Source organism: Momordica charantia (assembly GCF_013281855.1).
Source record: "Momordica charantia cultivar OHB3-1 chromosome 8 unlocalized genomic scaffold, Mcharantia_2.0 BLBB01000008.1, whole genome shotgun sequence".
Lineage (NCBI taxonomy): Eukaryota > Viridiplantae > Streptophyta > Magnoliopsida > Cucurbitales > Cucurbitaceae > Momordica > Momordica charantia.
Window position 1 is genome coordinate 21,841,745 of NW_028275166.1, and position 27,072 is coordinate 21,868,816.

A 27,072-nucleotide genomic window follows, 5' to 3' on the forward strand; every position below is an offset into this window, starting at 1 on the left:
CTCAAGAGCAACTCTTATAAAATTTGGAAATTTTAAGAACAAGCTTACAAACTCTCTCAAATAGTGAGTGTATGTACAAATTTAACTCACAAATTTTGTAAGAAAAATTCTTACAAAATAAAACCCTCGAATGGTTAAGAGAAAATAAAAATGGCAAGTTCAAATACCTCTTAAAATTAAATCACTCTCAAAAAATTATCTCTTAAAATAAAATCTCTTTCAAGAAATTAGAATAATTTTAGAATTTTGGAGAGAAGAAACATCGAGAAATTAGAGAAAAAATTGGGAGAGAAAATGTTGTGAAATTTTTAGAGAAGAATGAATTTAAACCTGAAGAGGAAAAATTAGAAAAAAATTTGAAATCAAATTTAAATTTGGAGGATTGCATCTTAAATAGTTAACCTTTTACATACATATATATATATATTTGTCTCTTTTTTTTTAATATAACAATCCAACGGCTCTTTCCTAATTTCTTTCCTTTTTTTATTTTATTTTTACCTTCTTTTATTTTCTATTCTTTCCTTTTCTTTTTATTGAAATTTTGACGTGTCTTCTTATGAAGATTGGTCCACGTCCAACGCGAAGATATTTTTTTTTCTTCTAGCTTGTTTTGTCCATAAATTCTTCATTTAAATAATGATTTGGGTGATTTCGTTGTATTGAGCTCTAAGCTATGGATACTTTGGAACACTAACACTCCTTGTTAAACAAAATATGTAATATTAATAAATCATATAATATGATTGAAGCTCGTAATAAATTTATGTTTATAATAATAACTCTAACATAACAAAAATAATTAATACTAAGGGCATGTTTGTTGTCATCAAAATATTAATTAATTAAATTAATTAATTGAGATTAAGAGCCAAAAAGTCAACACATACTACGCTTCTTGTCTGGTAGTTCAAGCAATCTAAGACATCTATGTCTCTCTTCACCTATCATTCGACCAAAGGTGTGATCTTCCTCCTAGTATATGTTGATGACATTATTGTTACCGGTTTCAATCCTCTACTCATATGTGATCTCATTTTCAAGTTAGAAACCATGTTTGCTATCTAAGACCTTGGCGTTCTCCACTACTTCCTCAGAATTCAAGCTCACTCTACCAATTCAGTTCTTCTTCTCACTCAAACTAAATAGATTTAGGACTTACTTCTCAAACTCAATATGCACGACATTAAGTCTTCTCCATCACCCACCAAACCGAACATAGCTCAAATGGTTAAGGCACCTATCTCTGACCAAAAAGTCATGAGTTCAAACCTCCATCCTCACATGTTGTATAAAAAAAAATATCTCAATTTATGATGGTGATCCTAATGATAACTCCTCAATTATATTGTAGCACCTTGGATTGTTTACAGTACCTCCTGCATGGAAGTCTGTGGGCGCTTATTGTGTGTTCCTTGGACCAATTCTGGTCTCTTGGTCTTCCAAGAAACAAGTCGTTGTTGCATGCTCCAGCACCAAATTCGAGTATCGTGCTCTGTAAAGTCACGTGTGAACTCGTCTAGCTCAAGACTCTTCTTCGTGAACTGTATATTCAATTGCTCACTCCTCCCCTCACTTGGTGTGATAATGTAAGTGTCAAAGTCTTAGCTCTCAATCCAATCTTCCCTGCTCGTACCAAGCACATTGAGATCGATATTCATTTCATTCGGGATCAAGCACTTTCAATCATCTTCAACTTCGCCATTTATCTTCTGCTGCTAATATTGCTTATTGTTTGACCAAGTCTCTACCACATTTTCAGTAGCATAAGTCACTTCTTTCTTGCATGTCTTTCATTTTACTTGTTTATCTTTCTATATATTCTTTGTATCCCATTGAGAATTACAAAAATCATTTTCCAACCTCTCTTGAGTTCTCTGTTTTCAAGCAATCTACAAACTAAATTTGTAGTTAGTTCAAAATTTCATAATGTGTTTGGCGATACATGAAATTTGAAAAAAAACTATTTTAAAATGAAACCACTCCCTACGAGCACTTTTGAAATAATTACTAATTTATGGTGTGTTTAGTATAGTTTCCTAAGCGATTATTGATAACTAAAAGTTTTTTTTTTCTAATCTACACTATTTGGTAATAAATAAATAAAGACTTAAAAAATATATGATTGCTTTATTCATCTTTTGAAGAAATTTTTAAAGAGATGATTATCCCAAAAAAATATATTTTAAAGTGATTGATATTATTGTAGTTTAAGCACATGAGAGGTAATTTCGAAATGTAAAGGAAAAAAAGTGTTTAAATAAAAAAATATACTATACTCACCCTTTATTGCGGTAAAAAGTGTTTTTTGACTAGTTACAAATGATTTTTTCAAATTTTGCAATAACTAGAATTTATTTGAAGTTCTAAAAACATATAAAAAAGCACCTACAGTACTTTTAGAAGAAACAATTAACTAATTTTCTTTCTAAAGTGTTTTAAAAATAAATGCTCAAAAACATTTTTTTCGAGAGGTGTGTCAAACACAAAATATTTTTTAATAAAAAAATACTTTTTTGTGCATTTGTTTAAATTAAAAAAAAGTGCTTTTAAAAACTATTTTACTTCAATGCACTACACTTTATCTAAAATCACTTAAAAACTATTTTCACCTGAATTTTTCTTTAAAGTACTCATAAAAGGGCAATTTTCCTTTCTAAAAAATATATTTTCTCAGAATTTATCCCAAACATACGGTAAGTTGATTATAGAAGCCAATTTTTTTAATTGAAAAAGAAGTATAAATCTTCCTCATTTTAATATATTGAAACTCAATATTTCATGTTCATAAATTATTAGGCTCCGTTTACTTCAAGATAATGAAAATTAAGAAACAAGAATGATAATTATGTTTACAAAAATGTATGAATATAATAAAAATTGATTCACTCTCTCTAAAAATGTTATTCAGTCTTCAAAAATCTTATCATTCTCATTCCTTCGGATTCTACCATTTGTCAAAAATTATTATACAATTTTTAATCTATCAGCTATAACGAGGCTAACTTTTTTTATTAAACACTATTTTATTTTTCTCTTTATTTATACTACTAAAAAAATTTATAATAATTAATTATGCAAACATTTTTAGTTGATGTGATTTTATAATAATATATTTAAAATTTTTATTTACTTTTACTTTGTTATTATTAATTAATATCAATAAAATTATTAAGGTAAAATTCACTATTATAAATATTTTATATTGATTGTGATTGTTCAAATAAAAATTATATTAATTTTTCTAGTTGATTTTAATTATTTATTATTTTTTTAATATTAAATAGATGATTAAAATAAAAATATTACTATCAAATAAAATAAATTAAAATTTACTATTGTTTTAATTAAAAATAATATTAGCATTAGTTAATGCATTTGTAAATAACTAGATAAAAAAAAGGATATTATAGTAATTTTGATTCCTATTCTAGTTACAGAGTTTGAACAGATTTAAGCGATTCTAGAAAATCTCCAGTAAATAACATTAAAAAGGAAAAAAAAAGATTTCCATTTTGATTTTCATTCCAATTCTTAATAAGTAAACAGGAATGGATTCCCGAGGTTTGACAAACATTAGGCTGCAATGCAGCAAGTACAAGCGGATAAATTTACTTTACATTCTATTACTACGAATATAGCTTATACTATTCAGTTAATTCCAACAAGTGAATAATATATACACATCGCAGCCTTCCATAAGGTTCATAATGGCAACATCCCGAGCTAGATTTCGCCAACATGAGCATATATGTAAACTTAAACAAGATTCCTTTCACGCTCGGAAAACTGAAATCCCTATTCGACTTACTGAATTAAACAACGAAATCTGCATCAGAAACAACTTCAAGAACCTTGTGGAAACCTATCGGCTTGACGCCTTGTCGAAACGCGTTTCCTTCGATGTACCTACAAACAACACGGCCTCAGAGAATACTATCTACGCAACAATAATTGATATGAAGTTTAAGTTTTGAATTCAGGATAGATAAGAAACTTACATCTCTTTTAAGAATGGGTGTTTGTAGAAGGCATCAGTGATTCTTCCACTAAATTGGTTGTGGTCCAAGTACCTAAAATTAAAACCATGACAGTTATTAGTTTGCCATTTGGTTGTCTCGTTTTTCCTCTGACAGTTTGGCAGTTCAATTGGTTCAGTTTTGGTTTGGCTGGAAAACCGAGCCAAACCGAATTGCTTGAACCCCTACTCTCCAGGACTTCCACAAGGGGACAGTTATTAGTTTTCACCTATACTCCTAATTTAGGGAAGCAATCTATGAAGAACCGTGCTTCTTTCTAGGGAAAGTTGATGCTTTTTTAAAAGGAAAAAACTTGACTTAGCAACTTCTTAACACAAATGGCAGATTTCAACCAAATAATAAATACATCAATCGAAAATGAAGACGACAGAACAGACTTACAGATAAGTCAACTTGGGAATATGGGCAACCCCAGGTGGTATTATTCCAGACATCTTGTTGTAGGAGAGGTACCTACAATCAACAAAACAAATGATTAGACAAAAGTATTGATACTGACTTAAGAAGGCCAGTTTTTTTTTTTTTTTTTTGGGGGTGAGGAGAGAGAGCTAAAGTTCAGCAGATTACAGAATTTCCAAGTTGGTCAGATTTGAAAGCTGTGATGGAACTCCTCCCGTAAAATAATTATTGTTTATGTACCTACATTAAGAAATAAAAATGAACTCGTTAAAAGTAGTATTTCCGAATAACATTGACTACGAAAATGGAACTTCCCAACTTCAATTAACTTACAGGTTGCGGATCAATGGAAAACAACCCTCGATACGAATTAGTTCCCTTATGGTACCAACCAAGTGATTGTTACCAACATCCCTTTACAAAGTAAAAATGACATGTCAAAAGTAAACAACTATTTATTATTTTCCATAACAAAATGATTCAAATAACAGAAATTTACAGGTGACGCAGATTGGGTAGGGTGCCTAGTTCAGCAGGAATTCTCCCTGAAAGGCGATTGTCATTTAAATGGAGATAGCGGAGCTCCCGAAGATTAGCAAGCTCCTTGGGGATTTCCCCTTTGAAATTATTAAAACCCAAATATCTGCACAAGATCAAAATTGCATAAAAGTGAATAGATTAAAGTGCAAAGAAATTGAGAAAACAATGTATACCAGAAACTAAAATTACTCACAAATGAGTTAGACTCTTCAGCGCTCCGATCTCGGGAGGGATAACATCTTGAAGTTTATTCCACCTTAAGTTACTGGGAAGACAGGAAACTATAGATCAACGAGGCAATGTCAAATGATTCAAGATACCAAACTTCAGACCACAACTGAGCATGAGCTACCACATGTACATCATTTCATTTACTTTTCCTTTTATGATACATATATATATATATATATGAAAAAGAAACCACATTGGCATTAGTTTTATAAACAAAAATATAACATCCACAGCAGAAGTGGACTTCGAGCTCTTTGGAATAAAGAAACGACAGAAACCAGATAAATCACCAAACGAGTGAAAGGGATGTACAGTATCTTGAGACGTTTTAACCGTCCAATTTGAGGAGGAATTGGCCCAGCCAACTTGTTATTATGAAGATCCCTGTTATAAGAACAAACACAGGCATACAAATAATGAGCATCTTGGAGAGGTGTGAATCTATTTTCCCTCTAATCCACCTTTTAAATTATAATAAGAGGTGATAAATCTTGAAGTATTAACGTTAAATGCCATTTGTGGCTAAATTATGTTTAAATAACAGAAATAATAATAAAAACAATCTAGTGAATCACCGTGACGATGCAAATGCAACAGTTGGCTACTAGAAAAACTACTTTGTACATCACTAGAGCCCGTATGGATCACGTTCTGTTTTTTAAAAATTATTCTTATATACTGCAATTTTTCTTTGTTTTATAATCTACTTTCAAAATCATTTTTAAAATCATAGACAAATTTTAGAAAAACTGAAAAAAAAAAATTACTTTTGAAATTTGACAAGAGTGTCTTAAAAGAGGGAAAACTAAAAGATTTGGAAAATGTAGTTTGTTGAGCTTATTTGTCACAAATAGAAAACCAAAAACAAAATCGTTTTTCCACAAGTCTAAATATGGAAAATTAAACATTATGCGATAGAAATCGGCTCTTCATTATCAGAAGACAGAAACAATGTGCAAAAACAGAAGTGCACCAGGATGAAAACAATTGATTTACATGACAATGGCGAGCGTATCGATCATAATGTCATTAGCACAGTAAAAAGAAGAATAAATTAGGATAACATAAGCGAAAGAAGAAGCTCACAGCCTAGTAAGGTCCAAGAGATTGGTAACGGCGGCGGGAAAAGGTCCAACGATTGACACCGCATAGACTTCTCTGCAAAGAAATGCCAACAAACAAATACGAACCGAAATTAGTTCTCGAACAACCAATTCTCGAGGAAATCCCAAATCGGAAGCAAAGCTTCTGAAGAATTAGATGCAAATTTGTGGAGATTTGACTAGGATGAACTTAAAATAGCAACAATTAGAAGGAAGGAGACAAAAAATTGGAAGATTGGATTGAGAGTAGGCATACAATTCAGTGACGACTCTGTAATCTCCTTGAGTGGAACAGGTAACGCCGGACCAAGGGGGAAGAACAGCATCGCCACAGGGATCATCTCCGACCCAGGAATACACCACTCTCCAACCGAGGGAGGCCTTGATCTCATTCAATGCTTTCACTGCGAAATCCCAAACAAAAACCTACTAAGAATCGAAGGATCGCAAAGAAGAAGGGCGCGGCGCCGAGAATGCTTACCGTCTCGTTTCAAGGTTTTGCACAGAGCGGATTCGGGAGCAAATGTGAAAACGAAGAGGATTATGGAGAATGCTGTGAATGAAAATCGGTGCGCCATTTCTAATTCCTGCGAAGTTTTGAGTTTGTTTGTGGATCTCATGAAATCAAAACACTGGCACTAGAGCTCGGGGCATTTCAAGACTTATAGAACATTTTTTTTCCATAACAAAAAAAAAAAAGATATGGCTTTTTCCTTCCAATTACTTAGAAAACATAGTTACGGTAGGGATGACTGACGAGTTTAGATGCCTTTTAGAAAAATGTCTTAAGCAAAATAATCTTATTAGTAATTATTGAAAGCTACTGCAAAATAACGAGTTAAATGTGTTTTTAAAATGTCATCTTAAAACTCAAAATTCAAGATGGGGAGGATATCAGGAATTGTGAAGGTAGAAGGCAATTTGGATCAATCCAACATATTAAGAGGAACTCGAATTCGATAGCTCATGAGATTGCTTGGTTTGCGATGGAAGAGGGGTAAAGATAGAGTGGTCTCCAGATCTCTTGCTTTGGTTATCGAGTTTTGTAGAATTTGATTTTTCTTAGTCTTGTTGCGTTCTATGCATTATTAAAAAAAATATCATCTTAGAAGTCAATTTGAGCATAGTTCAACTGGTTAAAATATACATCTCCGATCATAAAGTCATGAACTCGAATCACCACCTCCATGTACTGTACTAAACAAAATTTATCTATTTTTTGAAAACAAGGGAACAAAATTAACAAAGCACATCTAGACACTCATGAGCCAAAAACGAAGATAACTCCGCCGGCCCACTCTCCAACCAAATTCTGTGTTCTCGTTGAAGGACAGCCCTCCTTGCCAAAAGATCAGCAACTCCATTCCCTTCCCTTCTTGTAAATCAGACGCTTCATTTGGTAAAAGCTTTTTCGCCACTGCTACAATTTCTCCTGATTCTGAAATGTCTTCTCCATTTCCTTACAGAACAGATTGTAAATACGCAAGGAATCAACTTCTAGCTGGATCGGATGAATGCCTGCTTCTATCGCAAATTTCAGGCCCTCTAAAGCAGCCCGAGCTTCAGCCTTGTCCACGGATGACACGAACTCTAGGTATTTGGTTTCTGAAGCGATTACTTGTCCTCGATGGTCTCGGATAATGATTCCCAACCCTGCATTAGAATCATTCAAGGATATTGCTGCATCTGTGTTAATTTTATAAACACCTTCTTCGAGAGGTTTCCATTGATCTGTCCTCTTATTGTGATTGTTGGTGTCTGTTTTTGCATAAGCGGATCTAAGTCCCTCCAAATAGGAAGACACCCAATCAACTAGGTGGGCCTGATCAAAATCTTCCTTCCACTTGAAGACCTTTACATTCTTCTGGTTTCAAATACCCCAAATAAAAACTACCATCTCCTCAAAATCTGTCAAATCAACCCCTAACAATTGCCGCAACAATTCTGCACATCCACCCCTCTTTGTATGAGGTTGGCCCCTGTTGGAAGTTTATCAAGGCACAATCGCCAGAGGAAAATTCTGATTTTGCTCGGAATGTGCAATTTCCAAATACCTTTCCACCAATTAGTAAGAGTATCAGAAGAAGAGGTAGCTATTGAGTTTGGAATTTTCTTTTGAGCAACCATGTATCCACTTTTTACCGAGTAGACACCGTTTTTCTCAAAGTGTCAAATCAACTTATCTTCCCCGCTCGAAGATACAAAAGGAATCCCAAGTGTGTGTTTTGACTCATCCTCAGAAAAAAAAGGCCCTGAACAACCTCACGACGCCAGTGGCCATCCTGATCAATCAAATGACTAACTATTGTATGAAGAGGAAGTTGAGGAGGTGATAAAATTTGGAAAAGAGGATGATTAGGGACCCAATTGGTCCCATAAATCGAAACATTTTCACCATTCACAATCTCCACCGCAACCCTTCTTTCAACAGGTCACGCCCTTGAACAATACTCCTCCAAATAAAAGAGGGGTTCCAACCAACCTTCGCAGACATGAAATCATAGTCCCCAAAATATCTTCCTTTAAGAACTCGAGAAAGAAGGGAGGAAGGGTCATGAAGAATTCACCATACCTGTTTCGCCAAGAGGACTTTGTTAAAAAGTTCTATATCGCGAAAGCCCATCCCCCTAGGCACTTTGGCTTGCACATTGTTTTCCAGGCAACCCAGTGGATTTTCCTGTCTTCCTCTCCCTCGCCCCAGCAGAAACGAGCTGCCAGTTGGTTAAGCTCATTGAGTAACTTCCTAGGCAACCAGAAGCTAGACATCGAATAACATGGAATAGCTTGAATAATTGCTTTGATAAAGACTTCTTTACCTCCTATAGATCAGAAGAGTTTGCCTTTCCACCCTTGAAGGTTCTTCCACACGCAATCTTTAATGTAATTGAAAGTGGTACTCCGGCATATCGGGCAAAGGATGGAAGACCAAGATACTGGTGATGACATTCAACTACATGCACATCCAACAACGATCCAAGATGAGATTTAATCTCATTGCTGGCGTTGGGACTAACAGTTAACACCGATTTGTCATAGTTAACCACCTGTCCCGAAACAACTTTGTAATTCTTCAAACAAGATTTAATAGTCCTCCCTTCCCTTTCTGTGGCTTTAAGGCTATCATCTGCGAAAAATAAATGAGTTATGGAAGGGCTTCGTCGAGCAATAGATAATCCCGAAACTAATTTCACTTCCGCAGCATGCTTAAGAAGACGTGATAGTCGTTCCACACAAATAAGGAATAGATACGAAGATAATGGATCTCCTTGGCGAAGCCCTCTTTGAGGAATTAAATGACCAGCCTTTTCCCCTTCAACAGAACTAACACACCTCGTAATTAGATTGACTCAATCAGCTCCAAACCCCATTTGGATCATAACGCCTCTTAAAAAATACCACTCCACCTGATCATAAGCCTTGCTTATATCCAGCTTCAGGCATGCCCAAGCTATCTTCCCCGAATGCTTATTGCGAAGCCAACGGATGCATTCGTAACCAAGAATTGCATTATCTGTGATATATCTCTTCGGAATGAAAACACTCTGGTTGGGAGAAATGAGTAAGTGTAGAATCCTCTTCATCCTATTCACGAGAACTTTTGAAATAATTTTATAGCACACATTGCATAAGGAGATCGACCTTAAATCAACTACCTGTTTTGGGTTTTTAGACTTGGGAATAAGAACCAACATGGTTTCATTAATACTCTCCATATCATGATTGTTATTCAAGATATTAAGAAAACACTGTTACCTCTTTCCCCACAATATGTCAGAAGTTTTTGTAGAAAGCTCGAGATATACCATTGGGTCCAGGATGAATTTGACTAACTGCTAAATTTAGTCACTAGACTTCATAAGAAGTTTACTATTCATGTAAGTCGTAATCCTCCTCAAAAAAGAGCTTGTATTTAAATGTTTACCTTAAAATAAGTATTTTTATCTAGGTTAAGAATTTTTTAAATTACTTTTTCATTATCCATTGTTATGATCCCTCTTTAAAATTTTAATCAAACACTATTGATTTCTAATTTCTAAGTTAAAATATTTCTGGTAGGACTATCAAATACTATTATTTATTAAACTATACGGCATGTAAGACATTATATTTAATCTCTATTATCTTAAATTTTTTGCTTTATTGGTGCCCTTGAAAATTGAATCCTTCAATGCCAGGAAACATATATATAAACGAGTTGTATTTTCAAATCTTGGGCCAACCTTTAGTTGGCCCAAATTAACATGAGTTCACAAATTTAACTGATGTAAGCCCATAATATTTCAAAACAAATGCATAAAGGATTTATGTGAAGTATATATACAAAGCTTGATACTAATATTTTATTTTTATTGTACAAGACCTTCAAATCCAGAGATGTTACCAAAGTGTGATTTGCATGATGTTGTAGTCGTCGGATTTGGAAAAGATAAGTATGGTAATAACTTTTGGACGATCTGAAAATTTTTGGGACGAAACGTGAGGTCACCAATATTATGCAGAACTTGGTACATACGTCATGTATACTTCAATTGGCTGGAAAATATTTCTTGAGAAAATATCATATCCCGCTAGGACATTCTCATTTTCGCTTACATCGAACTTCTTTGAGGCAAGGGAAATCCTTCCTCAGGCACCAAACAACACTCCATCAAATTATATCAAACATAGAACTGAAAAAAGAGTAGTTAGAAAATTGAAATAAAAAGTTGAAAAATAGAAGACTAAAATCAAAGATTTAAAATACAAAGATGAAATTCTAAAAAATAAAGTAGAAAGTTTTATGTTGAAAAGTATGGTTAAATGTAAAAAGAGTTGTTTGGAAACCATTTCCAAAACATTAGTTTGTTTTTAATTTAGAGAGAGAAAAAAAGAGATAATTGATTTTACTCTCACAAATCATTATTTTTAAAAAACTAATAATAAAAGCATATTTAATTTAAAATTACAAATAATGGATAGTAATTTGAAGGTACACAGTTATATTAATTTTAAGTATCAATAAAGTGAAAATTAATTGGAAAGAACATATTGCATTAAAAATTATAAAAGTATGAATAGCAATTAGGTAGAGAGTTATATTAATTTTAACTATGGAAAAATTAGTTGGAAAAAGTGATAAAGTTAACAATTTCAAAATCACATAGTATTAATAGCTTTTCCAAAATTACATTTATTGAAATTACGTTGCTGTATTGAGAGCCTAATACAATGGCGTTGTATCCTCCTCTCAATAGCGATTCAATACTGCATACTGATTACAATTTATCCTATTCAACTTTGTTGTCTTTCATTAGTTTGGACTATGCATTGCATTACTTTTGGGACTAAGTTATAGTCAGGTCGGGCCTAACGTGTAGGTAAGTGAACCATAATATATAATATATTTATATATACTGAAATGTAGCTTATGTGACGGTGTGCTTTTTCTTCTTTGATTTTTCTTTTGTTAGATCGTTGTTGGGCCGTTGGTCTATTGAAACCTTATACAACATAAATCATCATGGGCTTTATATATGATCCAAGCTCATTTCCACCTCTTAAACCCTCCAACCAAACAGGCCTTTGGGTGTTTGGTTCCCAGGTTTAACTTGGATTTATTAAGTATGAGTTTTTAGTCTGGGTTTGTCAAAGTCTTTGTTTGGTTAGACAGAAAATAGATTTGTTATGTTTGGGTTTGTTAAATCTGTATTTGGTTGGCAAAATATAAGGTTGTTAAGTTTGTGTTTGCGGAAAATCTGTGTTTGTTTGGCTGTGGACACTTTAAAATATCAAAATTGTTAAATAAAAAAATTAGGTTTGTTATCATAAAAAAAACAAAAACCAAATATCTTTATAACCATTTTTAGTTTTCTGTTTTTAAAAAGTTAGAAAATTAAAAATACATATTAGAGAGAGAAAATTCTATTAGAATTGAGATGACAATAGTGTGGGTGCGAGGATATTCTCCCACATTTCGTGCTGAGTGAAAATTTTACATCCCCGTCTCCACCTCGTTCTTAGGTCCGAGAGATGTTTTCGAGAAAAATTATAGGTTATATAATTTTTTTAATTATTTTTAGAATATAGAAATAAAAGTGTAATAAATATATATTCATTACTTACAAAATGAAATTGAGGACATGGTCGAGACATGCATTTACTATTTTTCGGGCCAGTTCCAAATTTTTGTCATCCGTAATGTAGAGACATGAAAATACAAGTTTAAACAGATATAAATAAACTTTTGGAAGATAAATTTAAGAGAGAGAATAAAAAAGATTTAGGAAAAAAAATTTAGTAAAAGAAAAGTTAAAGACAAAAAGAGAAAAATTTTAGAGAAAAAAAAGTAATGTCGAGAGGAAAATAAATTTTAAAGAAAAAAAAAAGAAATTAGAAAGAAAGAAAAATTACAGTGGACAAAAAATTTAGATATGAAAACAAGATTCAAAATATAATTTTTAGAGAAAATAAATAAAATACATACAAAAAGTTACAGCGAAAAAAAATTGAACGAGAAAATAAGATATAAATTTCAGAGGAAAAAATAGATTAGGAAAAGAAAGAAAAGTTATAAAAGGTGAAATTTTAGGCATACAAACGTTAGAAAAAAATATTAAATTTTTAGAGAGACAAATGAGATAAAAAAATTAAAATACATACCGATGAAAATTTGGAGAGAGATAAATAATAATAAATATTCAAAAGAGAGAAATAATAAACTTTGTAGAAAGAAATTTAAAAAGAAAAAAATTTTAGAGTGAGAAACAAATTTTTTTATAGATAAATATGTGATGAAAAAAAAGTTGATTATTACAAGAAAAACCCAGATTCATGCTTTTTTTTTTTTACTATTTTTTAAGAAAAATCTAGATTTTGAAAAACAGAAATATGCCTTTTTTTTAAACTATTTTTTAAAAAGAAAATTTACCAAGAATTTCAAAATAGTTTTTCAAAAAAAAAAAACAAAAAATTGAATCGGTTATCATTGTTTTTAAAAAACTAGAAACTAAAAATAAGAAACCGAGTAGTTATCAAACGGATCCTAATTAATTAATTAATTTGAGATTGAAGGTCAAAAAGTCAATATTATCAATGATTTATTTAATTTTTATTCATTTCTTGCTATTCTAACTAAATTTATTTACTAATTACCATCAAAATTTTAATTAAACTTAATTTATTTTTTCTTTTTTTACATAGCCAATACATTTGATTAAAAAGTTAACATATTTTATATAATAATTATTCAAAAGTTATTAACTTGAACCCAATCTAACTAAAATAGTTAAATCCATTTATAATACATTTTTTTAATTAATTCTGCTGCCCCGTAAAAAAAATGCTAATATGACTTTTTCATTGTACTAGTCAAAAGAAGTTCATAAATCTATAGATTTAGAAAAATGAACTTATTAGATTATATGACATGGGTTGAATTGCGAATTTAAACTAAAACAGTTTAAATTATTTATATATATGGGATTAAAAATGAAATAATATTTGTTTAGTAACTAACATTTTAAGTATGTCCCTCCAAAAAAAATATTTTATGTATAAATAATTCATTTCTAATAAAATTATTAGTCTAAATTATTTTTGAATAATTATTGTGTGAAATAAATATTTAGTTAGTTTTATTATTGATTTTTAAAATATTTTCCAAAAGTGTGACTAAAGCTTGTACGTAAATTATTACCTATCAATTTATCATTATAATTTTCAAAGATATGATGTTTATGATGGGTATAAATGAAAGGGTTAGGTTGGTCCTTGTCAAAGTTGACATATAAGTTTAAGAAAATTGAACTAAGTTATCGGTATAGTTCTAATCGATCGAATAACTCGATTTGACTAATTTCGTCATTTTTGCAATTTCAGTTTCCACTAATAATGTTTACGATTAAAAATTTTGTCGATATTTGAACTAATAATTTATTACTTGCAATTCTAATTAAATTTATTACTTATTTATTATTAAAATTAAAATTAATATTAATTTTCTTATTTATCTAATATATTTTATTAAAAAGTTAATGCATATTAAAAGAGAGATGAAAGACAAAAGATGCAATGTAGCAATTCAAAGAGTAACATTACAATATTCTAGCAACTTAGAGAGGAGTGATAAAGTACTAGCAAAGTGGGAGTGGAATAATATTTACTGTAGCAATTTGGAGGTAGAATACTATTTACCGTTATTTGTGTTTATAAAACTGAGAAACAAATATAAATTTGACTTAGCAAACTGATCTACTCCCCATTTTGAAAATAGAAAATCAATCAGCCCTTTAAATCTATACTATATTAAAATGGAGGATGCAAAAAAAACATTTTTGGACCCTTTTGTCCCTTACTAGTTTTACTAATTTACAAACTATGTCATTAATATATTACTAGACACAAAATTGAAAGTTTAAGGTATCTATTAGAGACACTTTTTAATGTTAGGGAAACATGTATAAACGACCCTAAAGTATAGTAGTTGTTATAATTGCACTTTTAATCTTTCAATTGTAAAAGTTAAAATTCTCACATATTCAAAAAATTATACCATAATTTTCAATAGTAAAAATTAAACCCTTAAACATTCCTAAATGAGAAAAATGCACCCTAAAATCTTCCTTAGCATATGATCGAGAGGAACTTAATTGAGGAGATTTAAGTACATATATTTATTTATTATACTTCTGAAGCCATTAGCTACAAATTTAAAAGTTTTAACAATAGAAAACCATATATTAGAAAGATAGAAGAAGGGTGAGTTTGAGAGAGAAAACTTTGTTTTATTAGATATTTTTTTTAGTCACACAGAGATATTTTAAACTGTATTCAAGTTGATAAGATAGAATTTTAAATTTGAATTTTGACTTGTTAAATAGCATTTTAGTAAGCCGGCAACGGCAGTGTGGTGAGACGATTATGGACTAAATTGTATAAAATACACACATTAACTATATGATTTTGTTTCAACTTTCTCACATGTTAAATAAAATTATAACAGTCATATTTTTGCCTTTTCTTTTTCTCTAAAATCATCTTAATTAAATAGCTTATTGTGAGTACAAAATGGAGTTAATATAATGAATTCAAAAGCATTGCACCAGTTGGATTCTCAACGGTGATGTAAAGAGAATATGGATGGAGTTGAACCAACGACCATCAATTCTTTATAGTTTCATCTGTACCATTACTCTGCATACGCAACCTCTTTCACACAAGAAAGAAGTTTCTTTTAGGACAAATTATTCAAAGTGGCCGCTATATTGTCATCAGTTTATGAATTAAGTTAAAAATTTCAATACATTATTTTGATTGAAAAGTAGGGCTTATCCAAACTTTGAAATCTAATAGATAACGGAGTTAGATTTTGATTAGTATCTTTGAAGCACAATCACAAATAAATTATTTTTTAGTCCGGTCTTTCTTTCTTGGGATTGATGACGTGGATTGCCTCCTCCAATCGCTTTTATATCATCCATTTTAGGGTTGCAGACAATAAGTGTACGCATTTAAACCGCCTGAATTTTAATTACTACACTGCCATTTTCCATACCTCAATGCTCCAACATCACATAGCTTAGCTTTCAACTACACAGCTATGCTTCTCCGCTCCCGATGCTCAGCAAATTCATGCATAAGAGATAAAAGAAAAAAATAAAAGCATAACTAAGCCAATTCTTCTCAGATTCCATTCATAATATCGAAATGGGTAACTCTTAGATTTTACACAATAAACTCTAGATAAAAGCGAAATTTGGGTAAACACTCTAGAAATAAAGGCACTAAAACCCCAAAATAATTCTAAAATAACTCTCGCGGTTGCTGGCACCATTGTCCAAATACCACGAGGGATCTTGTAAACTTTCTGGATAAGCCATGAGAGCCATTAGAATGTTGCTTTTAGTTTGTTGTTGATTTCTAGCCGTAGCAATTCCTTGTTTGATTCGCCATTAGGTTCATAACTATAGTAGCAAATTAAATCTTACCTATGTGTTTTCGATTTTACTATAAAATTGGCATACTAGTCTCAATTGGTGTAAGGATGATATCTCCCTTTTCCTCCCCCTCGTGCTCCTCTAGGACTTCCTTGACTTCCTCCTTTTTTTTTCTTGAACATTGAAGGTAAATGATTGATTGTTCTACTTGAAATGATCATTGTTAGTAAAGTTGATTAATAAAATTTAGTTCGATAGAAACCGTACCTTTTGAGTGATTGAAGTATATCTTGTCTTTATTCATAAGATAGAAGTTCATATTGAATCTCGCTCCAAGTCATGTTTCTGTTGTTTCGAATAACACACACTGTAGGTGTGAATTTCTCATCTATACCAGCTACAACATGAGAGATGAAATTTCTCATGTTTATAGGATATTTCACCAAATAGAGATTATCAAAATATTTCTTCATGGTGCATAAAAAATGAATCATTTTCATTGTTACCTTTCCTTGTTTGTTCAGCATGAGACGATTGTATTCTTCCTGTGATCGAGATGAACCCCAGAATATTCTTGAGCAGAGTCCTAAAGTTGCTTTGCACTATGATGGCCCATTACTTGAGCTGCAACTTCTAGAGACATTGAGTTATAAAGCCAACCTACTAGGAGCTGATCTGTTGCCAGCCAGATATCGTGTTTTGGATTGGGCAATAGTGTTCCCAATGGTTCCTCCCCCGAAGGTGGAATAGTGATAGACATATCTAGTGCTAGAGTTGTTCTTTGCGATCTAAACACACTATCAATATATTTTGTTGTTGTCTTTAATTACACTATTTACTTCTCTAAATAGAAGCTTTTAGAAGACAAATGGTAACTTAGAAATAAGTTGAGGAAAATAAATGCCACAGACTAAAGCTTAACTACTGTACAAGAAATGTTGGATAATATCTTTTAAGTGAATAAGTCAACCACATGAGGCGCAAGTTGCTGATGTGAGCACATGGATTACTGTTGTGTGATTGTCTGACAGTAGTAAAAAAAGTGTAAATTTCAAAGTGGTTTCCCACTGCCCCTCCAATCACCAATATTTGCTCAACTTTTCTCCATGTCATAACACACATACAATAACACACACCTCCATTTGGCTGTGCTCCCTCTCCCTTGTTGAAATAACAAACATAAAACCTAAAATCAATCACAATATGGAATTGTAAGCTTCAGAACCTAAAATTGCTTGAGTCGATTCATGATAATAGAAGAAGCTTCGATCGTTTATGGGGTGGGTGAATCCAAAGTTTCAATAGTTCAAAGCTTACCTTTATTCACTAGGTGTAAGGAAAAAGGTGAAATTGCAATGTTAAATCTTTTTCCCAACTTTTTACCATTTTAATTTTATCCGTCCTATTTTTCCACCTCAATGTGTCATATAATTTAAACAACGACAAGTCAGCAAGTATATGTCAAAATTTAATAGTCCAGTCAATATTCGATTAGGTGAACTACCTATCAATTACATGGGTATGTGAATTCACGCATTTACCCCTGTGTTAGAAAAACAAATCTTTCATAAAACACCAAATACTATTGGTCTACTCGATGCACCATATTCAAATCCACGTTCGTCTAGTTGAAACTTTTCGTGTTAGTATGTCCTAGGATACATGTCCTGCTAGCTTTAGTGCAAGTATGAGATTGTTACGATTTATGCTCTAAAGTCTAGTAGTTTGTAAACATTCTATATTTCTAAATAAAGCAATTATTTTACTATTATTTTGTTATGTGCAATGTTATCCATTTCGTGAAAACACAATGTTATAAATGTAATAATCTTGAATAGCATGCATGATACATGTAGTTGAAATATAAGATAATCATGTTGAAGTTAAGACCTATATAATCTATAGTATATGGATAAGATTGAGTGCTCTATCCTATTAACATTATCGATACAACTTAATTTGTACATGTTACAAATGATTTGATCCTAATAGTTCATGTGAAGATATATAAGTGGTGTATCATATTAGATGAGTTTGTATAAGACTGAACAGCAAAATATTTAATATAATTCGCGTAAATCCATTAAAAGAATATATTAATGTTTCACAGGATGATCATATTCGACCTGATCTTAATCTTGAGTGAGTAATGAACTCCTATCTATCAGCGCATGTCCTTTGATTTACATGGGTGAGAGTGACTTTTGTAACCGATTCAATAAGCCTAGTATTTCAGAGACGTTCCCAATTAGAAAACTGGAAACATAAATCACAAGATGAAATTAATTTTTTTTCCATATCAGGTGAGTCAATGAGTAGTTTCTTAAGTATTGAATTTAGGATTTAAACAATGAGACCCCACCCTCTACCTAGCCCAAGAAGAACTTAGTTTTATGATTGACTCATAAATGGATTACTCACGAGATAATTGGATAATTTAGATAGGTGGGTGGCATCCATTTTAAAAAATGACCATTAGTTTTAATTTTGCACAAATAGCTAAATGATATTTTATGAATTTTAAAAAATAGAGTGATTTTCTAACTTTACCATTTTCCATGTTTTTTTTGTACTTCTTATATTCAACCACCTAACCAATTTTCATTTGAATTCAAATTACTTTTCTTACCTTCTAAAGATTTTAGGTTAATTATTTTGTTTTAATTTCACTTAATTCAAACTCATTGTTCTACTGTCTCTTTAGTATCACATACCCTCTACATTTGTAGACTTTTTACCCTCTACATTTGTAGACTTTTTTGAACGCATGTCATCATCAGATTCAGTTTTTGAATATTCTAACTTAGCTAAGTACTTTTAGGAATGTTTAATTAAATATGTTGCTAAATCCACTTTTCGTGATATTATGAAAATGATGCATCGCTCAAAATATTTCAGTGACACAAGCAAAACTTCACATTGCTATAAACATTTTCAACAATGCTTGCGAAAAGTCGTGTCGCTAAAACTAATGTCGCTGAAAATGGAATTTTGGTGACATTTTAAAAGATTGCACCGCTAAAAAGTTAAACATTAGGTCACTTCGTGTTTCTTCTTTTCTTCTTCATCTTTCCTCCAAGCCGTTTTCTAAACTTTTCTTCACGGTTCTTCATCGTCTTTCTTGCGCCGCTCAATTTTGTGACAGCTGCACCGTTAATCTTCATCTTCTTCACTCAATCGTTTACTGTCGCACCATAATTTCATGTTCTTCGCTCTCAATCGTTGACTACTGCACCGTTTGATCTCTTTCCATCCTTCGTTATTGCATGTCACCACTAGCGCTCCACCTCTTTCCATCCTTCGTCGTCGCTGCCGCCGCTCTGATGGTAGTTGTTATGAGAGCTAGCTCAAAACCCTTTATCTCTCCTTTAGATTTTCTATGAAATATAATTAAATAGTTGGATTTTATCAATATTTCAGTTCGTGATTCTCTCTGAATTGGTTTTTTTGATTTGGGTAGCCCGAATCAATTTCTATTGATTCTCTTTTTATTTTGCATCGGGTCATCTGAATCAGATTGAAGTTCGTGATTCTTGTGATCTTTTATGGAACTGTGTGATTTTAGTTCCTCAATTGAAAAGGATTTAAGATACATGGGGCACTATGAGATGTTGTCGATATTCTGTAGTTCAATAAGTTTTCCTACATGTGTTAGATGGCTCTTTTCGAGCTCAATAACAGTGTTTTTTTTTCAATTGTTAGCTCTGGATATATTTGACGTCGTATATGTGAAGTATTGAGAATTTTTAACTTTTTGGTATGTTTCAATCCAGTGCATACAGATTATTTAATAATTTGGTTTTGTTCAATGTATTATGACACTGATCATCATGATAACTTTGTCTTCTTAACTTCTTAATTTTGTTTTGGATAAGAAATGGCGAAAATTTACACTTCAAAGTTTGCAAACTATTGCGTTGTTAAGTAAAGCTTTTTTTGTCCAAATTCTGATTGAAAACTATTGTTGAGGCTCAGTAGCTCATTGCTTCTGTATCATGTAGTGATAATGCTGTATATATCTATTTTCTTGTCATAACTCAAAAGGTATTTCATTACTCATAACTTTGATTGATGATTATGTAGAAAAATAAAGAGGGTTGGGAGGTAGACGATATCGAGATATCTGAAATTACACACAAAAAAGCAAACAAAAAGTGGGTGAATCCGGTAGCAAGTCAAAAACATGTAAGTAAAATTGATTATTTGAATTTTTGTATTATTTTACGTGTACTAATACTATTTAAGGATATTGTAGGAACAAATGGTTGACCTGAAAAATGCTCTAGTGGAATAAGGTGTTGAACCTCCGTCAGCCGGGGGAATAAGTATACAAGTACTAGGTAAGCGAGCATCACTTGGATGGGAACCACCAACATCAATTGCACAGAAGTATCCAAAGATCTAGAGAATCAAGGAATCAAATTGTTCAACTACAATCTATTGTACAATCACACCAAGGCATAATTGACTCAAGAGTGGCTGAATTGAGTCAATTATGAGAAATGGTAATGAGGTTAAGCAATGTTGGGGAAGGATCATGGTAGGGAATAAATTTTCAAACATCCAATGATGTTTGAAAATGTACTCATACATATTATAGAGCTTGACTATTTAAGTAGATGCATTTGCTTATAATGCAATTTGAATTGATGTCATTTGAAGTAGTGTTGTGACTACTATGCAGTTATGGTAGTCATACTTAATATTGTTCATATAGCTTGACTAAATATTTCATACATGTACATATTAATATTAATATTAGTTTTGATGTAGTCAAAGTGTTGTGACTATCATGCAATATTGTTCATAGAGCATAACTAAATATTTCATGCATATACGTATTCATATTGGTTTTGAGGTAATCAAAATGTTGTAAATATGCTGCGGGTATGGTAGTCATAATTTATGTTTGTTAATACATTCACAAGCTAGGGACCAATTGCTTGTTATGCCTTTGTGGTTGTTTAATTTCTTATTTAATATTTTTCTAATGTATTATATATAGTATATTTTTCGAGAGGTGGGCCAGACATTTTAGTGTGATTTTGAAGTTAGTTTATAGCCTCAAATGACACTCAGACACGTTTAAGGCACACAAGTCTATTTTTGGTCTCCATATAGATTACTTACAAATCTATTTTAGTCTCCATATAGTCACTTAGCGATTTTATTTTGCCACTTTTTTCATCTCGCACCATCCTATGTACCTAATAACATTTTCATGCTATTTGTTGAAGCCTGCATTTGCAACAAAAATAATTGACAAACAGAAAATTGAAGTCATCTATATGAGTCGTTGTTTTCTGTTTGATGTTTTTTTTTTCTTTTTGGATTGTAATCATGAACGTATTGGATCTATCTTATGTAAGAATATTTGCAGATCAATCCATTGTCTTTTAATCATAGACCACTTTCGTGTTCAAATGACAGTGTTGGGAGGATCTTTAATGAATGTGTAGGTATCATCGAAGATTTTTAGGTGCAACTTTGAAATAACTCATGCTAGGAGAGATTCTGTTGCTAAAAAGAATTATCAGCGACAAAGCCTTTACCAGAAACACATGTTTGTGTCGCTAAAAATAATTATTAGCAAAAATAAGTATTAGCAACATGACCATACTATCGTTGACTACTACGATGGCGCATTATTAGCGACGTTTGCAGTGACGAATGCCAGTACGTTGTTAATACTTTCAGTGATGCATATGGGCTTTTGGCGACATTTTTTAAATGTCTTTAGAAATATATTTTCTGACTCGCCATTCACTCTTTCATTCTCTTCATCTAACTTTGTGTCATCCTTTTAAATGAATTATTAAAATTCGAGTGTCAATAAATATATATACCAATTGAAAAATTATTAAACTTAGAAGGGCAATACATGTATATACAACTCAATTATCAAAATTAGAAGGTCAATAAATGTATATACCAATTGAAGAGTTATAAAATTTAGAAGGGCAATATATGTAAATATCACTATGCACTGAATTACTAAAACTAGAAGGTCAATACATGTATATACCACAATGCAACTCAATTATAAAAAATAAGAGGTCAATACATGTCTATATCACAATGCAAACTCAATCATCAAAATTAGGAGGTCAATACATGTATATATCACAATGCAACTCAATTATCAAAATTAAGAGATCAATACATGTATAATTGAAGAAGTATCAAAATTAGGAGGTCAATACATGTATAGACCAATAATATTGTTGGATTTAATTTGTAGTTTTAATTTGTAAATATTACTATTTTTTTTTTTAGATTCACAACTTACATCTTTCTCCTTACCTGAACACAAATTACTATTGGGGTCAACTTTAGCCTATTTTGTCTTACCTCCCACTCAGTCTCCCCTGCCTTTCTTTTTGCCGGTGTCATTCAATTCTTTTATTTTTAATTTTTTTTTGAATTACTTAATCACATTCTACAGTATTCATGACAACCTCCTCGTTCTTGATGATTCAGTCTTTATATTTAAAGATAATTATTTGGATTTTAATCTATTTAAATATGGAAAAGTAGTTGGACTTATGTAATATACTTCTCATAGTTAATTTTAAATGACACATTCATGTGGTCGTCCCACGTCTATTTTTAATTTTAAAATTCTCTCTAAATTATTGGAAGGAAAAAAACAAATTTTATTTTTAAATTCTCCTTAAATTACGAGAAGGCAAAAAAACAAGCTTTTAAACTTTTCCTTTCTTCATTTTCCATCGTTCAAAGTCACAAAATATGATAAGAAAACAATAGCTAATTGGATCTAAGAACCCTTTTATAGCCTCCAAAACAATCCTAAAAGTAACCTAAAGATATTTGAAAGGTTGTAACTTCCAATTACATGATGACCATAGCACCCACTAGCTAAAATGCAACTTAAAACACATAAATGAAATGTTTTAAACTGAAAATATAACAAAAAGAGGTTTAAATCCGAGAATTGAAGTCTTTGTCACCCTTCAAAGTCTTTGTAACCTTCCAATTGTAAATGAAGCTTCACTTGAAGTAGTTTGAAGTGTATTTCCATTAATTGATAGATGACTTGCAATAAATGAAACTTGAGATGCACTTAAGTTCATTAAATGCAACTTGAGTTCCTTAAATTGAACTTGGGTTTATTGAATGCAACTTGAGTTAAACTCCACTTCAACTCCAGCTCCTTTAAAATGAACTTAGAGTTCATTTAATGCAACACCTCCTTAAACTCTATTTAGAAGATATTGAGTTGAAAAGTTTCATCTCTCTCCTAATCATCCCTAGCCGAGTTCACCAAGTATTGAACATGTAAAGCTTGTTATAGCTTTTTGGCTCTTGATCTCGTTATGGGTCCTTGAGGCATGACAATGGTGTTTCCTTGGTTCACATCAAAATCAGAACAAAAATATTGTTGGATTTACCTCCCTCCAAAAGTTGTTGAAGAGGTAGCTAAACGACTATGGACTATCAATCGATGTTGACAGTGGCAGATCAGTGCGGCGAGTCACACTAGATCTGTGTCAGGTGAAGTCGGACATGGGGCAAATCTCGACGGCAACGGCGTGCGGACTGTTCGTCGGTGACACATAGACCAGATCTGGGCGGCGAGTCACAACCAACTTACTGTTGAGGTCATTAAAAAAAACAAGTCAAATCGCATTTAGGAGCCATTTTGTTACGTGGAAATCCAAGATTCTTATTAATCGGGCATTTGGATTTCCATGTTTGTTTTGCAGGAATGTAGAATACCTAAACATCTTGAGATGCTTGAGTATCCCAAGATACCCATACGGGAGGCATCTCATGAGTTTTCGATGCCTTTTTGAAACATGGATTTCCAAGATTCCCATGTTGAGGGCATTCACTCTTTACATTTTTTGCCTTTATTTTTTTCATATATTTTCTTTCATCAATTTTCTTTATTTATTTATCTAAAAAATTCGTTATTTTTATTTTCAAATTTATAAGTTAAATAAATTAATGTACTCATGGTCTAATAAACAACTTTATGTAATTAAGTATATTTTGTACATAACATTTACATATAAAATAAACTGCAATTAAATTATATAATATCTCCATTCATTTTTAATATTTTGAAGGAATTATATTATTAATAATATTTATTATCATAAATATATCATTTTAAAGCAACATTTTTTTTACAACTAACATAGCTGTGATATTTTGCCCCTTAAAAAAATATACTATGATGATAAGATAAATAAATTTCATTGAAAATAACATCTATTATGAAAAAATATTAAAGTTGAAAATGAAATTTATATTAAATTAATATAAACTAATTTGCTCTCCAAAATATAACATATAAAAAACACGATATTAAATTAATTCAAATAAATCTATTATATTAAATGAATTTATAAATTATATTAATCGTAAGGGCATTTTTGGAACATTTTATAAATTTAAGACATTCCGAATAATAAATCGTGCAAAATAAATGTGGCTATCCAAATATTTTTGGATATCCTTATAAATTTTCCTACAAAACAAAACATGGCTATTTAAAGATGATGGAGGTCTAAAATTTCAGGCATCTGGAATTCTAGTTATTTGTAGATGTCGGACGTCTATATTCTCGAAAAACGAACTGCTCCTTAATTCGGTGATAGGTTTGTTTTAAAAAAATTGAAATAGTTGATGTTAAAATATATTGGAGCCAAAACTAAATGGGCCATCAAACCTCAAAAGCCCAAAACATGTCCTTATGTTCACCTATTTTTGTAACAAAAATTTAAGTGGGTGACTAAATTTTGCCATCTGTTTTAAAAAATGTCTATTAGTTTTAAATTTTGTATCATCACCAAATTCAGTTTCTCAAACTTCTTTTGACGATGAGTTATTTTTCTTATGTTCATCGTGGATTCATTATTCATTCTTTCATTCTCTTCATTAAACTTTGTATCGTCCTTTAAAACATTAGAAAATTTATCAAAATTAAAAGGTTAATAAATGTATATACCAATTAAAGAAAAATCAAAATTAGAATTCAATATATGTATATATCACCATGAAACTCAATTATGTCAATACATGTATATACCAATTCAAGAATTAACAAAATACGAAAGTCAATACATGTATATACAACTGTACAATTCAAATATCATAAGTAGAATGTCAATACATTATTATACCAATAATTACCTCACTAACACGTTCTTCCTCAACTATCTTGAGACCCTTTCCTTTTCCTGAAATATATGAGTACAGTTACCTCAGTAAATCTAATTTGTAAATATTACTGTAAAAATTAACAAACAATAAATATATAAACTACTACATCTATACATTTTTTTTCACTTTCTAAGTTGATTTTGCACGATTCCTTTGAACGTTCTGTTATACCAGTAGCTTTTAATCATTGTCAAGATGTTCCTCCTCTAACTTTTACCATATGTATAGGTTCTAATTAGAATTTAAGCTATATAAATATAGTAAGTCTATTGCAGTTGTAGATATATATTTCTCAGATCTAGTTATAAACAAAAGACACATATCGGTCTCGGTCCCACATTTGTATTTTTTTAAATACCCTAAAATATAGGAAAACCAAAAATATCTTTTTAAATACCCCTAAAATAGGCAAAATCTGAACAAAGGGTCTTGTCTTCCTCGAAGAGAAGATGAAAGTTGGGTGGCAGATCGAAAGCATATCGAAGCGCCAGTAGGTGGATATGGTCTGGGGCAGCCGACGGATCATATCGGCCTTGGGTGAATCTAGTCGAGCGACGGGACGGTATATTTGGTTTGGGACGTGGGGCATCAAGCAGATATAGTACGTGTTGCAGCCAACGAAGAGGGTGGCGACGGTTGGGTGAGGCGGCGACGGGTCTGGTTTTGGTTCGTGGACGGCAGCATGAAGGTGAGTGGTGCACGGATCTGCTTCGTGAGGTGAGCAGCAAGACGGGATGGTGGCCTTGAAGGTGAGTGGCGGATGGTGGCTTGCGGATCTACTTCGTGAGGAAGACGATGGCTGTGGGGCGCATAAAGTTGCATGAGACCAAAAAGTAGGAAGAAAGTAGGGACTCATAAAACCCTAACTTCACTAACTCAATCAAAGGTGAGAAGTAAATTTTATCATTTACCTAGTAATAATCTTATTTTTCAAACTCTACCCCAACACATTTTTAATAATTTTTCTTAAATCAATTTTCAAATTATGATTATCAATTTTAAATTAGATTTAAGTTAATTATTTAAATTTGATTATAGAATTGATTCCTAAAATGAAGGCCCGTTGTTTTTGCTATGAGTTAAAAATCTTAAATTCCTAAAATTATGCATATATACTTAATTGGTTACACGACTATATTTGTCAACAAAATATTTTAAAATTTAACGGAAAAAATCAATTAGCTATTATTGCAGTATTTTATAGGTTTAGACATTTTTTAAAACGCGTTATTAATTTTAGTCATTCCTGCAATTGCGCCTTTTTGTAAACATAAGATTTTTTAGCCGTAGAGTTATTTTTGTGGTGTTGTTGCATCAAAAGAAAAAGGTGGCGGCTGGTGTTTTCGTTGGCAGAGAAAGAAAAGAGAAAAGAGGTTTGTATAACATTGTCGGCAACCTGTTCTCTCGAGGTTAGTGAGGTTTTTCATTCTGTATTCCTAAGTAGCTATTGTCATAGTGCTTAGAAGTTAGGTGGCCATTGTTGTGGCATCTAGAGAGAGTTTTGTAGAGCGTCTGTGAGGTCCATTGTATTTATCCCAAAATCATAGTAGAACCGTTCTTGCGGAAGACTGGACGTAGCCCGTAGTTGGGGTGAACCAGTATAAACTGCTTGTGTCGTTTTCTGTGTTTTCCTTATTTTTCTTAGTATTGTGT

General features: G+C 31.7%; 1 protein-coding gene and 1 long non-coding RNA gene across 2 annotated transcripts; one reads left to right on the forward strand and one right to left on the reverse strand.

The window, feature by feature from the left end:
* Positions 1-3,495: 3,495 nt before the first annotated feature.
* Positions 3,496-7,048, reverse strand: LOC111018533 (uncharacterized). Its single transcript, XM_022294643.2, has 11 exons — positions 6,795-7,048; positions 6,570-6,717; positions 6,297-6,368; positions 5,523-5,594; positions 5,173-5,244; positions 4,939-5,082; positions 4,773-4,853; positions 4,608-4,679; positions 4,422-4,493; positions 4,002-4,073; positions 3,496-3,909 (listed from the first exon to the last, which is right to left on the reverse strand). Exons 1-11 carry the CDS (start codon positions 6,931-6,933, stop codon positions 3,816-3,818), a joined length of 1,038 nt encoding a protein of 345 aa, XP_022150335.2. The 5' UTR covers positions 6,934-7,048; the 3' UTR covers positions 3,496-3,815.
* A 294-nt stretch (positions 7,049-7,342) lies between these two features.
* Positions 7,343-8,043, forward strand: LOC148209782 (uncharacterized). Its single transcript, XR_015793036.1, has 2 exons — positions 7,343-7,691; positions 7,780-8,043. It is a non-coding gene; the product is annotated as an uncharacterized LOC148209782 (long non-coding RNA).
* The last annotated feature ends 19,029 nt before the right edge of the window (positions 8,044-27,072 follow it).